Source organism: Pelecanus crispus, chromosome 13 (assembly GCF_030463565.1).
Source record: "Pelecanus crispus isolate bPelCri1 chromosome 13, bPelCri1.pri, whole genome shotgun sequence".
Lineage (NCBI taxonomy): Eukaryota > Metazoa > Chordata > Aves > Pelecaniformes > Pelecanidae > Pelecanus > Pelecanus crispus.
In genome coordinates, this window is record NC_134655.1 from 14389658 (window position 1) to 14404536 (window position 14879).

The 14879-nt window shown below is 43.3% G+C and overlaps 1 protein-coding gene across 2 annotated transcripts in view; it reads left to right on the top strand.

Annotated features, from left to right (window-relative positions):
- The window catches only part of PLS3 (plastin 3), a 32180-nt gene that overhangs the window by 15005 nt on the left and 2296 nt on the right, over positions 1–14879 (top strand). Inside the window, exons 3-14 of one of the 2 annotated variants that reach the window (XM_009488638.2) lie at positions 3902–4065; positions 6146–6275; positions 6720–6852; positions 8176–8257; positions 8929–9094; positions 10270–10412; positions 11749–11775; positions 11888–11983; positions 12512–12707; positions 13372–13450; positions 14117–14231; positions 14350–14483. In XM_009488638.2, the coding sequence (XP_009486913.1) occupies positions 3902–4065; positions 6146–6275; positions 6720–6852; positions 8176–8257; positions 8929–9094; positions 10270–10412; positions 11749–11775; positions 11888–11983; positions 12512–12707; positions 13372–13450; positions 14117–14231; positions 14350–14483 (1465 nt within the window). The remainder of the gene's footprint in view (positions 1–3901; positions 4066–6145; positions 6276–6719; positions 6853–8175; positions 8258–8928; positions 9095–10269; positions 10413–11748; positions 11776–11887; positions 11984–12511; positions 12708–13371; positions 13451–14116; positions 14232–14349; positions 14484–14879) is intronic. The other variant, XM_009488639.2, reaches the window with a different exon arrangement.

The window sequence follows — 14879 nt, forward strand, 5'->3', positions numbered from 1 at the left end:
TTGAAATGAGGGCATCTTTACTGCAAAACCAGTAACTTGGTGTGGGGTCTTGCAGTTGAACCAACAGACCTGTCTTGCTCGTAAATCCCACTTCCAAAGTGTCTGGGACATAGATGCCCTTTTAATCTGTGGCGTAAATCAGTGGTTAATTTTTATTTTCCCCAGGATACTATGGAAGAGTAACTCTTACAGGTGCATGTTTGGGATGTTGTTAAGGGTTGGAAGAACTTAGGTTCTGAGACCCAAGGGTTTTGAGTCAGTTAAGGTACATTACTCAACAGTGTGTGTCCTTCACGCTTGATTACGTGCTGGCTGTCTGAGCCCAATGCAGATGCTGAGAGCCACTGGTGTGCAGCCCCTCCTGATGAGCAGCATCTTTTCTGGTGCCATGCTCCTAAGTCACATGCGCTCACATCTGAGTGTGCATTTCAGATGTCTCTTCGTGCTGCAGAGCTGCCAATTTTTATTTTTTTTTCAGGGAGCAGAGGAAAATCCTCTTTGAACTAGGCACATTGGGAGGACTGGGAAGATGCTCCTTTGCCAAGGGTGAATGAAACCCTCAGAATGGGCAGATGTTGACTCAGAATGCAGTAAATACCTGATATCTGCCCTGCAGCCAGTTTTGATGCTTTCAGGCTGAGATTGAGGTCTGCTGAGCAAGTGTGGATGGACCAGACAATGGCCTGGGCTAACTCCTCAGTTGCAATCAGTTCAATCAGTGTTTTTAAGTTATGGTTTCTGTTTTGCAAGCAAAACAATATAAATGCAAGGCTGGGGATTAATTCCTTGAAATAGATTGTGCCCTTAAAAGACATGCAGGGCTTCATATGTAGAACTGAGATCTAAACAGTTTTAAGCATCCTTTTACCCATGCATCTCCCCAGTGTATTAGAGATGGGGACTTTGGAGCTTGATTCCCTACTGTCTCACCCAACAGGCTTCTGCCTCATGAAATACCATATATTGTATTTTTCCATTTCACTTCTGAATAGGCTCAGACATGGCACATGCAAGCCTGGTTCAGAAACACTTTTGAATGCTTAAGCTCGACATGTGAAGAGGAAAACCCTTACTAAGTCTGAATCGAAATCGCACCTGTGATCCTATCAAGGGTACAATATGTTTTTTGAAGTCTTATTTTTCTCTGACCTTTGCTTACTAACATTTGGGTAGATGTAAAACTTAGTTTTTTAGGTGGATTGATTGGAAGAAGTGATGAACAGGTGTTTCTGGATTTACCTGCTTAATTTGGCAGCATGGCAAAGGATTGTGGTCGGTTCAGTTAAGCACAGGCTAAAACAATGGGTGTTGGCTGTAGGCATGCTAAGGGTGAAAGCAAAGTTTTGTTTCAGGTCCGTAGGCCCTGGAGATTAGCAAATCCCTTGTCTGATTTTCTTCACTGGCTGTGAGGCAGGGAAAAGATGCATATTTTGTGGAGTTAGATTTAGTAATAAGAAAACTGTTACAGAAGAAGCTGTGATTTATCTAGAGGGGAAATAGTTTGCCGATGACATCTCAGGCTGGACCGTTTAATAAAGCTTGCCTTTGTAAGCTTATATTTTTTTGGAATGAAATTCTAAAATTGAAGGCCAGACAGCAGCCTGTTGCTATCATTAATCATTGGCCCAAACCACTTTATTTCATCAGCATTATTGTAAACACTGACATTTCATGAAGTAGTTTAATGTATTTATTAATCCACTGGAATTGATGCTCTTCTTTAGTTTGAGACCTAGGGACTGGGGTGTAGAAGAGAGTACAGGTTTGCTCTATGTTACTTTGGATGTTTGCCATTAAGCATTCAAATTTCACTTTCTTGCTAACTTATAAAACCAATTTAAAATCCCATATGGATCTGGAAAATAAGGAAGGTTGGAGTGGTGGTGAGGACATGCTGCTTGCTGGAACATTGCTGTGAAATAAAACCTAAAAACCATCACTGACACCTCATTAAAAGGAAATTGACTTTTAAAATTTGCTAAAAAAAAAAGGACTTTAGAGCTATCTTGATTGTTTTCTTTTATTCTTGAAAGTATCTCCCTTTAAGCATAAATACTGACCCCAGTGACTGTGGTGTGGGATTCCCTCTTGAACAAAATCAAATACTGGGACTGGTGCAGCTCTTCCATTGTGCAGCCTGGGGAGCTGGCAGTCGCCTGAAGTCTGCGAGGGTGTTTGGGCAGCAGAAGCTGCTGCTTGAGTGGAATTTAACTCTATGGCCTTAGGGAGAGGCTGCTGCCTTATAAATAGCAGAAAAATCCTCCCATGGGGGATATGGGCAGAACAGTGGCTGGGCAAAGCCGAGTGGGGCCAGGTGCCTTGCAGCACAGTGTGGTTTTGGCAGCTGGTGGTAGTGAGCCGCACTTGGCAGCGCACCATCACAGTGCCAGGAGCTATGGCGGTAGGGGAGAAGGTAACGCAGCGGCTTAAATGCAGAGACTGCTCTTGTTTAGCCTTAAAGGGCTCGTCTGATGTCTTCAGTACAGGCACTGTATCAACTTTGCAGAGCCTGTGGTTGAATGATGATCATAGGAGACTGCCAAATCTCTACCTCCTCAGTCCATCCAGGTATTCCCCACCAGCAGCAGTAATCCAGGGTTGGTATCTCCCCACGGCCCTAGCCCTGGTGAAGAGATGGCAGTTCAGGCACTGAATTAACTTCCCTGGGCTGTCTCTACCACTTGCCTACAGCAAAGGGATTTTAACATCACTACTGAGCTGGTAACAACACAACATACCCTGAATCCCTGTCTCTCCAAATATGCTGGAGGGTTATGCTTGTCTTGGGATATGAATCTGGGCTGTCTGACTGCTTCAAATGCTCTGGCTGCTCGTGGACCCAACTCTGCCAAAGCCTGGGTATCAGCCATGCTGTGAACCACGCTCTCTGCTCATCCTGGTTAGCCTGAGGAAGGAGGCACCCAGCCCATGCCTGTCCATGGTGGAGGCAAAACCTCACTCGCCTGAAGAAAGGCTAGGGCTGTTGGATTTGCCCTGTGCAGTCAATAGATGTGATGATGTCCCCAAAGGGGTTGGGATCTCTTGATGTGAAAAGCTCCAGATTCACACTAGATTCTTGTTTTCTTCCCAAATCTAGTAGGCGACAGCGTCTCACTAAGCATGCAGTACTGCTGTGGCTTGGTGGTTGACTGTCAGAGCAAATGTCCTTGCAGAGCATTCTTGGGCAGCATTAAAATATCTAGCTGCAATTTTCTGTCAGTGATAAGTGGATAACATCATTACCAACATGATAAAAAAAATGCAAATGCAGAACTGACTTAGTGTTTTCAGTTCAGAAAATAAGAAGTGCTGTGTTTCATTACCGTCTATTTTTAACACGCAAAGCCAGCTCTGCAGTTAGATGTAAAAAGAAACGCTCTGGAAATCACTTATGAAAACACAGATGCTCTCTGGTGAAACTTCTACACCAGACTTGGTTGTGTGTGCCGAGAGCCATCCTGGTCAGCTCTGCTTTGAAACTGCTGTTGCCCAGAGCTGGAGAGATCTGGCTTGCGATGGGACCCTGTCTGAGGATGCGCTGTGTGTATTTACTGCATGCCTTTGATTCCTGGTGTATTCTTGGTGGTGTCCATTGAATAGTGTACTACTTGGGCTTGGTATTTTTGGTGTGGGCATCCTGCTGTGTGTTCGTGTCCTGCGCAGATCTTGCTTTCAGCAAAGATGAATGCTCTGTGCAATATGGTCCCAAAACAGGTATGCTGTGATGGGCCACTCTGGGAGATTCCTCTGTACCTTCATGTCTTGTAGATGTCCCCAGCATGCAAGTTGCTCTCCATAAAGCACTTTTGAGCATGGGGGCTTTGTTTCTGCCCCGATGACTGGGGATGGTCCTGTCAGGGTACTGGCACATTTCTAAAACCTTCTCCTGCCCCTTCTCCAGACCTCAACAGCAACGGGTTCATCTGTGACTATGAGTTGCACGAGCTCTTCAAGGAAGCCAACCTGCCTCTCCCTGGGTACAAAGTGAGAGAGATCATCCAGAAGCTCATGATCGACAGTGACAAGAATAAAGATGGGAAGATTAGTTTTGAAGAGTTTGTCTATGTAAGTGGTATTTCTGAATTTCCAGCAGCCTGGGGGGACCCCTTTTAGACAAAGCTAAGGAAGGGGATAGAAGAGGTTGAACCTGGCTTCTCGGTCACTTACCCTAATCCTAGTTTCCTTTCTACAAACTGATCACTTTTGAGGACTTGCCATGTAAAAAATCAGTTCTTCATACAGGTCTCTGCATGTGACCAGTCTTTTGTGCTGTCACTGCCAGCCTTTAGATTTGGACAGAGGGGAAATATGTTGGTTCTTAAACAAAAACCAAAAAGAATCCACATGCTTTTCCTATATGAAAACTTCACTGGAGGCTGAAAGACCATTTTCACATGAGGTGACAACTGGAAAAAAGACTTCCAGTTCTCCAAGCTTACAGTATTGACTGGAAGCTACTCAGTTTTTCCAGGCACATAGATGAATGCTTGTTTTCCCAGTGAAGCAGTATAATTTCCTTTCTCAGTTTAATGGGACTACAAGTATTTGCTAAAGATTTGAGAGGGCATTTCAAGACATGCTTGGAGATTAGTACTAGATGCTGATCTAGAAAAATTCAGATCCGTTTGTTGCCTTAAAAGGGAAGAAAAGGAGTAAGGAGATAGAAGTTGGAGGATAGGTCTAACCTTCAGCCTTTTTCTGTAGAAATAGGTCAGAATTTTTTTTTATTTGTTTTTAAAAGCACAATGCTTCGTCTGAGATACTGGTTCAATATCCATCCCTTCATCCTTTTTATACTCTGACTGAATGCTGAAAGAGTAATAAAAGTATGTGCAGGACATTGAGGGAGCTGTTTTCATGTCAACTATTTTTCTTGATATTTCTTAATTTATCTTTCTTCTGATCCTTAATTGTTTTCAGACCCTCTGAACTTTTGAGTTCGGAGTCAACTAGTAAGTTGGAGTTTGTCTGCAGTTTGTGTACACTTGCATGCTGGGTGCATGTTTCAACTGTTGGTTTGAGCTGGTCCATAACTAACTTTGCACTAGGAAGGAAGAAATAAATCTCTTCTGTCAGATTTGAATGATACCAATGATCGAGTAAACATGAAATGTCTTACAGGCAACTAAGCTATACAGTAGAAGCAATGGTCAGTTGTAGGATTTTTACAAACAGAACTGTTGCTGTTTTCTAACTCTGAGCACTTCTGCTGGGGTTTATGGTACAGAGGATGTCATGAGCTGACTTGTGGTTGGGACCAAGTGACTTAGTGGTACCTCAGCTTACCCTCCTCTCTTTTTAACAGAAGCACTTTGTTCTGCTTTACAGTGCTGTTTCATTGCCTTTTTCTGGGTTTTAGAGAACCTGTATACATGTCATTTGTGTTTTCAGCGTGGTTGAAACTAATTTGGTTAAGTTTTGAGGGAGTTACAGTAGGCTTTCAAGCCATTGAATGCATTTTTTCTAATAGTTGCTCAGTTCTGTAGGACCTCAGAGCCATTAATAGTAACATACAACCTGCACAAATGGCATGTGTAATCTTTCTGTGCTAAAGCATCTCTTCTGCCCTCAAACGTGAGGATGTTTTGTCAGTTAGCCCAAGCCTACTGTTGGAGGAGGTGGAATCTTTACCTGGAGTGCTTGTTGTTACACATTATTGCAGATTTGACTGTTGTACACTTAAAGAGAATTGTTTCTTGGGTTGTGGATGAAATCTTCTGTGTTAACTAAAGTCACAGTCACACGAGCACCTGGCTTATGGAGAAAGGTTGAAATTGCACAACAGCTTTCTCAACTTTGGTCCTGCGGAAACTGCTGCATGTGTACCTGCTCTCAGACTGCAAAGGTTTCATGTTTTTTTCTCATGGTCTCTTGAAATCTACTTGAACAGGTAAATGTATGCAAGGTACTTCATGCCTAATGCTTCCGTTTCAATAGGCACTTGCAATGTGTTTGAGAGAGGGGGACAACTCTCTACCCACTATCTGTGTTAAGTTTAATACCACTACACCTTTGCTGAACTCTTCATAATTGCTGATTTTACTACAAAGTTTGCTTTAAAGCTGAGAAGAAATAGCTGCTTCTGTGGTCCTTTCATTTTATGAAGACAAGTTTTTCTTGTCTAACAGAGCACTTTAAATTGTAGATTTTCCAAGAGGTGAAAAGCAGCGATATTGCTAAAACATTCAGAAAAGCAATTAACAGGAAGGAAGGAATCTGTGCAATCGGGGGGACCTCGGAGCTCTCCAGCGAGGGGACACAGCACTCCTACTCAGGTATCTCTGCCTTTCAGCTCCTCTCTTCAGTGAGTGGAGGCTATATGCCAAAAATAGTAGATTTCTACTGCCCTGCCATGCGCTGTGCTTTTGTTATCTGATAGCTGAATGATCTCATGTCAAGGTGAGAGCAGGACAGAATTAGAGGGTAATGCAAGATTAGCAGTGTGTAAATTAAATGTGTGCTTATTTGTTTTGTTAACTGTGCTGATGAAGTCCTTGTGTCACACTTGAATATAATGAAGTTGTTGAGTAACGAGTAAATAACAGGAATATTCTGGTAATTCAAAATGAAAGTCATATTTCTTTAAACCTTGTGTGACTAATAAAATAGTGTGTTAGTGATAGTGGGGCTTTCCCTGGGCTATTGCACACTGATTGTTTTGGAAAATCTTTGCTATGATATGAAAATGCCTGTATTAAATTTACAATTGGTTATCTTAGAGGAAGAAAAATATGCCTTTGTAAACTGGATAAACAAAGCCCTGGAAAATGATCCCGACTGTAGGCACGTTATTCCAATGAACCCAAATACAGATGACCTGTTCAAAGCTGTGGGAGATGGGATTGTGCTATGGTAAGTCATGATGGCTCCTGAATTTTAAAAACAAACAAACAAAACAAACCACAAAAATAACGTCCCAAAACTGTAGTTAGGGGAATTGTCATCCTGTTTTAGGCTGGTTTTGTGACTAGTGTGTGTGCATAATGTTTTGCACATATAAGAAGGGGCTCAGTTGCCCAGGCTTTCATTGTCATTGTGTGATGCTTCAGCTTTGATGCCAGCTTCGCAAGCTGCTATTTTTGTCCAGTGTTTTTGTTTGGGCTTGAGGCTGAGTTTGCTGAAGGGGAGAAGGTGCCTTGCGGGAGCAGAAGTTGTCCTGGTGCAGACTCAGCCTGATGCGAGGTAGCTTAGGGGAGTGTTAAATAGCCCATTTTCATGGATGTTTAGACAGACGGTAACCTCTATGGGAATGTTGGTGACCTTATGAATTAACCCAAAAATGGATTTCCTGGGAATCCTCTTGTTGTTTTTGATAATAGCTGCACTAAGTTAGTAAAGTAACTTATTTTGCTGCATGTTGAAAACAGAAAGCATCCAGGGCTGCTGAACACCAACCACCTTCTATTTATGGGGTTTCTTTTGGTTTTGTGTTTTTGGTTTGTTTTTTAAATGTAAGTGAATTAATATAGTGGAGAACTGAATCAGCCTGTAATTTCAGTAACTCTGTATCAATACGCAAAAGATGTTTAGTGAGCTGCCCGTTGCCTTTAATTTCTTTCTTTCTTTTTTTTTTTTTTTGTTAGCTTGTGATTTGTTTTAAATTTCCTCATTTTCAAGTCATTCAGGTCTTCAGGTGAAGACTGAACTGAGTAGGAAGTAGTTCATAATATAAAGTAAAAACTTGCCATGTTTTCTGTTGACTAAAAATTTATTGTGCTCACATGCTCTACTGAGCTCTCAAAGTGTTTGCGCTTTTTTGGGGGCAGTTTTTTCTTGCCAGCAGCAGTACCCCTTTACAATAGGAGGAAGTGTGTTGTCTTGCTAGAATCTGCAGTGGATGTCAACAGAGCAAGGAGTCTTCACTAGTTCAGTGACTGCACTGTGAATAATTCATGTGCTCTTTTTGCTCCACCAGCTGAGATCAGTAGTGGCCAGTAACATGTTCAAGGTTTCAGGCTTAGCTGTTAGTTACAAATACATTCTTGATAATGTAAATATTAACTTCTGATTTATACAACCTTGATTTAAAAAAAAAAAAAAACAAACCAAAAAAACAACAAAAACAAAACAGACAAAAGGAAATATACTGTTGTGAGTATTGTAACAGTGCATTGAATTTTATTGAGATTAAATACTAAATGTTGTTCAAATATTATTGTTTTTTCCTCCTACCAGCAAAATGATCAATCTTTCTGTTCCGGACACAATTGATGAAAGAGCAATTAACAAGAAGAAACTCACACCATTCATAATACAGGTATAATACATTTTTGTATTTTTGCTGAAATGCATATTCAGATAGAATGAATGGAAACAGCATGGTGGCTCAAGGCGTTATTGTGGAACTCTGGAAAGGAGGGAGTTTTATAGCTTGCATTTACTTATTAATGCAGCTTTGTACTGTGCATAATTGATAGTGCTGTGGGTACAGTTCAAAAGACAAAAATGCTAACTTAATGACAAAATGGGTAAAATGGCTAAAATGCTGTGCACACCTGATATTGCTGCGGTGATTATATATAGTGCTGTCTTTTTAAAACAGTGTGGTTATTGGCGTTGGCTATCTATGAATCATTTCCCAGTACGACAGGTTGTTTTTGCGAGGATGCCTGTGCGTGCATATGCGTATAACGTAACGCTTCTCTGGCCTTATTCTTGTTGATGCCACTAGATGCGACTAACTCAGAGGCTGAAACTAAATACCAGCGGCTGAAATCGAACCCTGTTGCCTAGTTCAGTTCTTACTGATTCAGCCTGCTGCTACCACAGCTCTTTTAAAACTTCAGCTGGAGAGCAGCTGGGAGTGTTTCCTCTGAGCTGCCGCTGTTGGAGCAAGGACAAGGGGGAAATCTCTGCTGTGCTGGTGCTGGATGAAAGGTAAAGCAGCACCTCCCCTGGCTGTGTCTCACTCTGCTGTGCTGTTCACAGGAGAATCTGAACCTGGCGTTGAATTCTGCATCTGCCATTGGGTGTCATGTTGTCAATATTGGTGCAGAGGACTTGAGGGAAGGGAAGCCCCACCTGGTCCTTGGGCTTCTCTGGCAGATCATCAAGATCGGCTTGTTCGCTGACATCGAGCTCAGCAGAAATGAAGGTAAATGAAACTGTAAGTGATTACTTCTAAAGCATGAACACCGCATGGCTTGTGCTGTCAACTCCAGCCCATTGCTGCCTCTTCCCTCCCCTCCTCTCTGCTGAAAGTGAAGCACTCGCCTTCGGGTTCATCAGGGTATGTGCCAAGCTGAGTGCTCTCCAGCCTCTTTATAGCTGTGAAGCAGGTTCAGGCAGGTGGGTCATGCCATCCTGGTAAGGTGCGTCAGCCTTGGAGAACTGGCTGAACACAAGTCAGTAAGTTAAGATGCATCTTAGCTCAGGCCTTGCAGTGCATATAAGTGCGTTGCTTTGTGATGCCTCAGGCTGGGCAGGCTCTCCTGGTGTGCTTTGGCCATAGGTATGAAATGGTGTTTGGAGGTGGGAAAAGCTGCTTGCATGCTTTTAGTGTTATAGACAACTGCGCATCTTCCTCAAGGAGAAAAAAAAAATGGAGGAGGGCTTCAGGTCTTTGGGAATGTGTTTGCAATGACTTAGTTCTCCTAAAATCCTCCTTGCTACTGTCAGTGGTGCAGCTGAGCTCTTGCTTCATTCTTGGTGGTGGGAGAGCAGTGCTGCAGCTCTCCCCTTGTGCTTGCTTGGTCCTGCACGACAGCCTCCAAAATTTAAACTTTTCAAATCATTCCAAGGGCTCTGTTATTCCTGCATGGTCTATCAGAGCACCCAGATGAATGGAGGGGTTTCAGTGTCTTTTATTTGAACTTCCCAATCATGAAGTGGTAACATTGGTTTAGATTGAAAATTCATGGCAAGGGAAGAACCAGCCAGCTGAAAGAGTGCTCATCTTGGCTTCTCTGGCTTTTTTTAACAGTGCATATGAAACTGCTTGGAAGCACTTTTTCATTGAGATAAAAGTACATTTACATTTAGCTTACTGTCATCAGCTTAAAAGACTGCACGTAAAATCCAGAGAATTTTGTTATACAAGAAAATGGAAAGTGCTTTTACACATGGTTTTCTAGATCATTCATACTCTTCTCCATGTAACAGCCAACTTGGGAAAACTCCACTAATGCCTGGATTATTTTGACTTAATCAGTAGTTGGTAGTGTCCTCCCCTTCTCCCCCTGAAATGTTGCTGCAGCTCTAATTCTGGCATGCAGGTTTGCCTCTTGAAAACTCCTTCCTTCCTTCCCCTCACAAGCATTTTTCTTCTAGCACTGGCTGCCTTACTTCGTGATGGTGAAAATCTGGAGGACCTTATGAAACTATCCCCAGAAGAGCTGCTCCTAAGATGGGCCAACTTCCACTTGGAAAACGCAGGCTGGCACAAAATCAATAACTTCAGCTCAGATATCAAGGTATTGAGAGCTCTCCTGGCCTGCACGTGCCTGGGAAAAGGCTGGGAGCTGGCCAGGGCCATGTTTGCATGTGTAAACGAGGCCCTTCATCTGCAGACAGGACCTTTCTTAACCTAAATACACTGAGCAGGCTTAACAGGGGTTTTATGGATGGTATATTTAAGGTACCACATTGCTGTTCTCTCTTGCCATGAGGCTGAGCACAGTGTTGAACTGTCTGGGTGTTTCCTCCAGTGCTAGTGGGATCCTGCTGCAAAGCTGTTGCATGTTTTAATTGAGTAGGAAACTGGTATTACTGCTGTGTTTTCAAATGTTCTTAATCCATCTTTTTAGATGGAAATAATTTTTCAAAGGCATGCAGCTCACTCAGGGTGAAATGCTTAATGACATCCCTGGAGAGTGCAACTTCCACACACTCGTGGCAGGTGATGGCATTTTATCCAAAAGGTCATGGACTGGAGAGAAGATGGGAAACAAGACCCCTTATGCTCTACAGTGGGCTGCGTAGAAATGGGAGTGGGGAGTCTTACAGCTGTTTTTCAGGTGTGAGGGGGTGGCTCTTTTCTCTCAGCACTAGTGAGAAATGGAGGGTGGTGACTCCTGGTCATGTGGTGGTTTTGGACACTGGTCTCAGCATGTTTCTGGAGCTTATTCATATGGCCAGCAGTTTTGAGGAGGAGAAAGAGGACTGAAGTGGATTCCAGGTTAAAGGACTGGTGAGGTAGAAAAAAAAAAAAATTATAATTGCATGGGGAGCCCAGAGCTCCCCTGTGTGTGTGCATGCATGCACGCATGTATGGCCACTCTTATTTCCAACTTCAAAATTGCTTACAGCTTTGCTGATAGCTGTTGGCTTGTTTGGTGCAACCCATAGGCTGCCAGGATGTGCTGAGGTCCTTCTTAAGGCTGAGGGCTAAAAGGACTTGTAGTTGACAAATAATTACTGCAGCTATCTGCTCCTCCTAGTTTGTGACCATCACTGGCCTCTCTCCTTTAAGCTACAGGAGAAAACATTCAGACTTCTTAAAGTCCAGGCAAACAGCTGATTATGTCTTCGCTGAGCCATTTTCATTGTTGCTGTAGCAGTAGGAATGGCTGCCTTGTTTAGGGGTTAGGGACACCTCGGGGCATCTGGCTGTGGAGGCCATGAGAGCAAGCAGCACAGGGTCACTGCCTCCTCCAGCCATTGGAGAGGAGGCTGTGACACCAGAGCTTGCAGCAAAGGCAGCTTTTAAACAGTTAAACTGCATAATTTTAATCTTAAATATTTCTAACCTTTTCCCTTTCTGTTTCCTTTTCTGCTGCCTGGATTTCTGCCATCATGCTCTCTTTTAAGCTTACAGATTTTGGTAATTCAGTAAAGGTACATAAGCCAATTATGCACAGTGATTTGTTGAAGATGAGCCTGAAATGAATTGTTACGGTGTATTCACTGCTGTGCGAGAGACCTGAATTTTCTTTTTCATCCATTTCAGGATTCCAGAGCTTATTTCCACCTCCTCAATCAAATTGCACCTAAAGGGCAGAAAGAAGGAGAGCCTCAGATTGATATTAACATGTCAGGTTTCAATGTAAGTATTGAAGCTGTCATGTCCTTGTGCTGTACAGTCACGAGCTACCTGTACCCTATGATAATTGCCCCATGACATCTAGGTAACCTGGTATCTTAATTTCTAGTGCGTAAAGTGTCAGTGGGCATGTGTGCGCCTTGGGCATGTCCTAAATAAGTGGTTGTTGCAGGCCTGATCACTACTTGTCAATTAACATATATAATTGAGAAATCATTTGTGGTTTTGCTCCATTTGCGAGCATGCTGACTTCTGCTTTTGAACCACCAAGTTCAAAAAGCGTAAAAGTTGGAAAGCATATAAACTTGGAAAGCACCATGCTAGGAAAAACACCAAGACAAACCAGGACAATTACATCCACAGCAGCAGGGATTAGTGTGCATGCTTCATCCCTTTTGTTTGATTAGTGACTGATACCTAATGAAGGTGGGTGGAGTTGTGACATTGCCCCAGGTAGCAGTCAGGAGCTTTGCATCTGCTTTGTAGTCCAGTCTCTTCCATGATAGCTCTTGTCTGTTGCATCCCTGGCAGGAAAAGGATGACTTGCAGAGAGCAGAATACATGCTTCAGCAGGCAGATCGGCTTGGCTGCCGGCAGTTTGTCACGCCAGCTGATGTGGTCAGTGGCAATCCCAAACTGAACCTGGCCTTCGTTGCCAACCTGTTCAACAAGTACCCAGCACTTACCAAGCCTGAAAACCAGGACATCGACTGGACCCTACTGGAAGGTGATGGCTGTATCAGTCACAAAATTATCAGGAGGGAAATATCTAAAGTAAAGTCTTGTGTCACAAGGGGCTATGCTCAGCAGAGGTATCTCCACTGAAGTAACACCTATGATTTGAGGCTTCAGTGCTGCAGGGGTTGTTTACTCATTTGGGGCAGATGAGAAGGGTACTTGACAGCCCATTCAGCTGCTCTGACCCTGATGCGGAGCCTGAACCTGTAGGAGCAGTGCCAGCAGCCCATCAGTCCCCATGCCAGGGCTGGGAAGTTGGTTTGCCATTTCCTGCGATGGGCAGGAGCACCTCAGTAATGCAGCAAGACGTTCATGGGAGCACTAATTGTTGGCAGAACTGACATTTGGGCTTGGCTGCCTGGCTCCCAGGCAGCAGTTAGCTAACACCCATATGAAAGACCATCCTTCAACTTTCTTGCAGAAAGTGCAAAAGGCCTCTTCCAAGGCCTGGAGAAATCAAACTGTTAGCCAAAACTAGATATCAGGGCAACCCTCTTCCTTTGAAAAAATTGTAGTAGAAAAAAATACCATTTTTCTGCTTGAAAAGCTAATTGATGAACTATGCTGCTCAAAGCTCCCTGTCTTGCAAGGTGGAAAGCCCTGCGCAGCTTTGAGCTTGCAGAAGTTGTATGAACCTGTTTTCTCTCATCTAGGAGAGACGCGTGAGGAACGGACCTTCCGCAACTGGATGAACTCACTTGGTGTGAACCCCCATGTAAATCACCTCTACGGGTAAGTGTTAGGCTCTTGAGAGAGACCCAACTAGATCAGACTAGAGAGGTGCCCGCACCAGCATCCTGTTGCCCATAGTGCCGAGCAAAGAGGTTGAGAAAGCATGATGGTAGCAAGTGGGAGATGCTCACTGTGCCCTCCCTGCAGTCCGCAGTTTAGCGATTTCTGAGACAGCACTTGGCACACCAGTAATTGACTTTAAGGGCTGAAGACAGGTTGTTTATTTTCCTCTATCTTATGTAAATTGTTACCCCGAGATCCCAATACATGTAGATCTGCTTGAGCAACCACATTAGAGCAACTGAAACTAAATTCCCTGTCACATAATTTTAGGGCTTAACCAAGACATAGTTAGGAGGCAGAATACTCTGAGTCCCTGTAGTCAGTGGAAAGAGGTGGCTACCTCTGGATTTTATGCAGCAAAATTATTCTCTGGATCTGTTGCTGATTACCATGCTGAAACCTGCTTTAGCTCAGCAGCTAGCTGATGTTAAGCATGAAGCGTTTCTCCTGCCCTGAGACCTACAAAATGTTTTGAATTTTTTTCTTTTTAGGGTTGTTGAAATTGCAACAACCTATAAAGAGTAGTAATTATTCATGGTTTGACAAAGTCAGAGTGCATTTAAATCTTGAAACATGAGGCTTAATCAATGTTTTCCACTTTAGCGATCTCCAAGATGCACTGGTAATACTACAATTATATGAAAAGATCAAAGTTCCTGTTGACTGGAATAAGGTTAATAAGCCTCCGTACCCTAAGCTTGGGGCAAATATGAAAAAGGTAAGCATTTCAAAAGACTTTAAAAGAAGCCATGGACACTAAAAATTCCTATTTGAGGCTTCCAGTCAAGTGAGTGTATTTATGAGTGATCTTCTGTTTAAACTCTTTTCCTGTGTAGCTAGAAAACTGTAACTATGCTGTAGACTTGGGAAAACATCCAGCTAAATTCTCCCTGGTTGGCATCGGAGGACAGGATCTGAATGATGGAAACCCAACACTGACGCTAGCCTTAGTCTGGCAGTTGATGAGAAGGTAGGACCCATCTCAAACATGTAAAACTTCTGAATGGAGTACAGAGTTTGGGAATTTTTTTGCCATGAGAGCACTGCAGCACTGGAGCAGGTCACCCAGAAGGATTGTAAAACCTCTGTCCTTTGGGGATTTCTGAGACACAGCTGGACAAAACTGTGGCAGAGCTGATCCTGCTGCACATGGGAGGTTGGAGCAGAGACCTCCAGAGAACCTGCTGGTGGATCTGTGAACATCCCTGCTGACAAGGATCACCTCTCTCTCGCCTGCTCAAGTCTGGTCCATATGCAGAAACCCTAAGCAGGAATATTTACAAAACTTCTACATTCTAATTTTTTATTGGAAACTGAGAGAGAAACATTCCAGGGCTGCTTTATAACCCCCTTCTGCATTGGAATG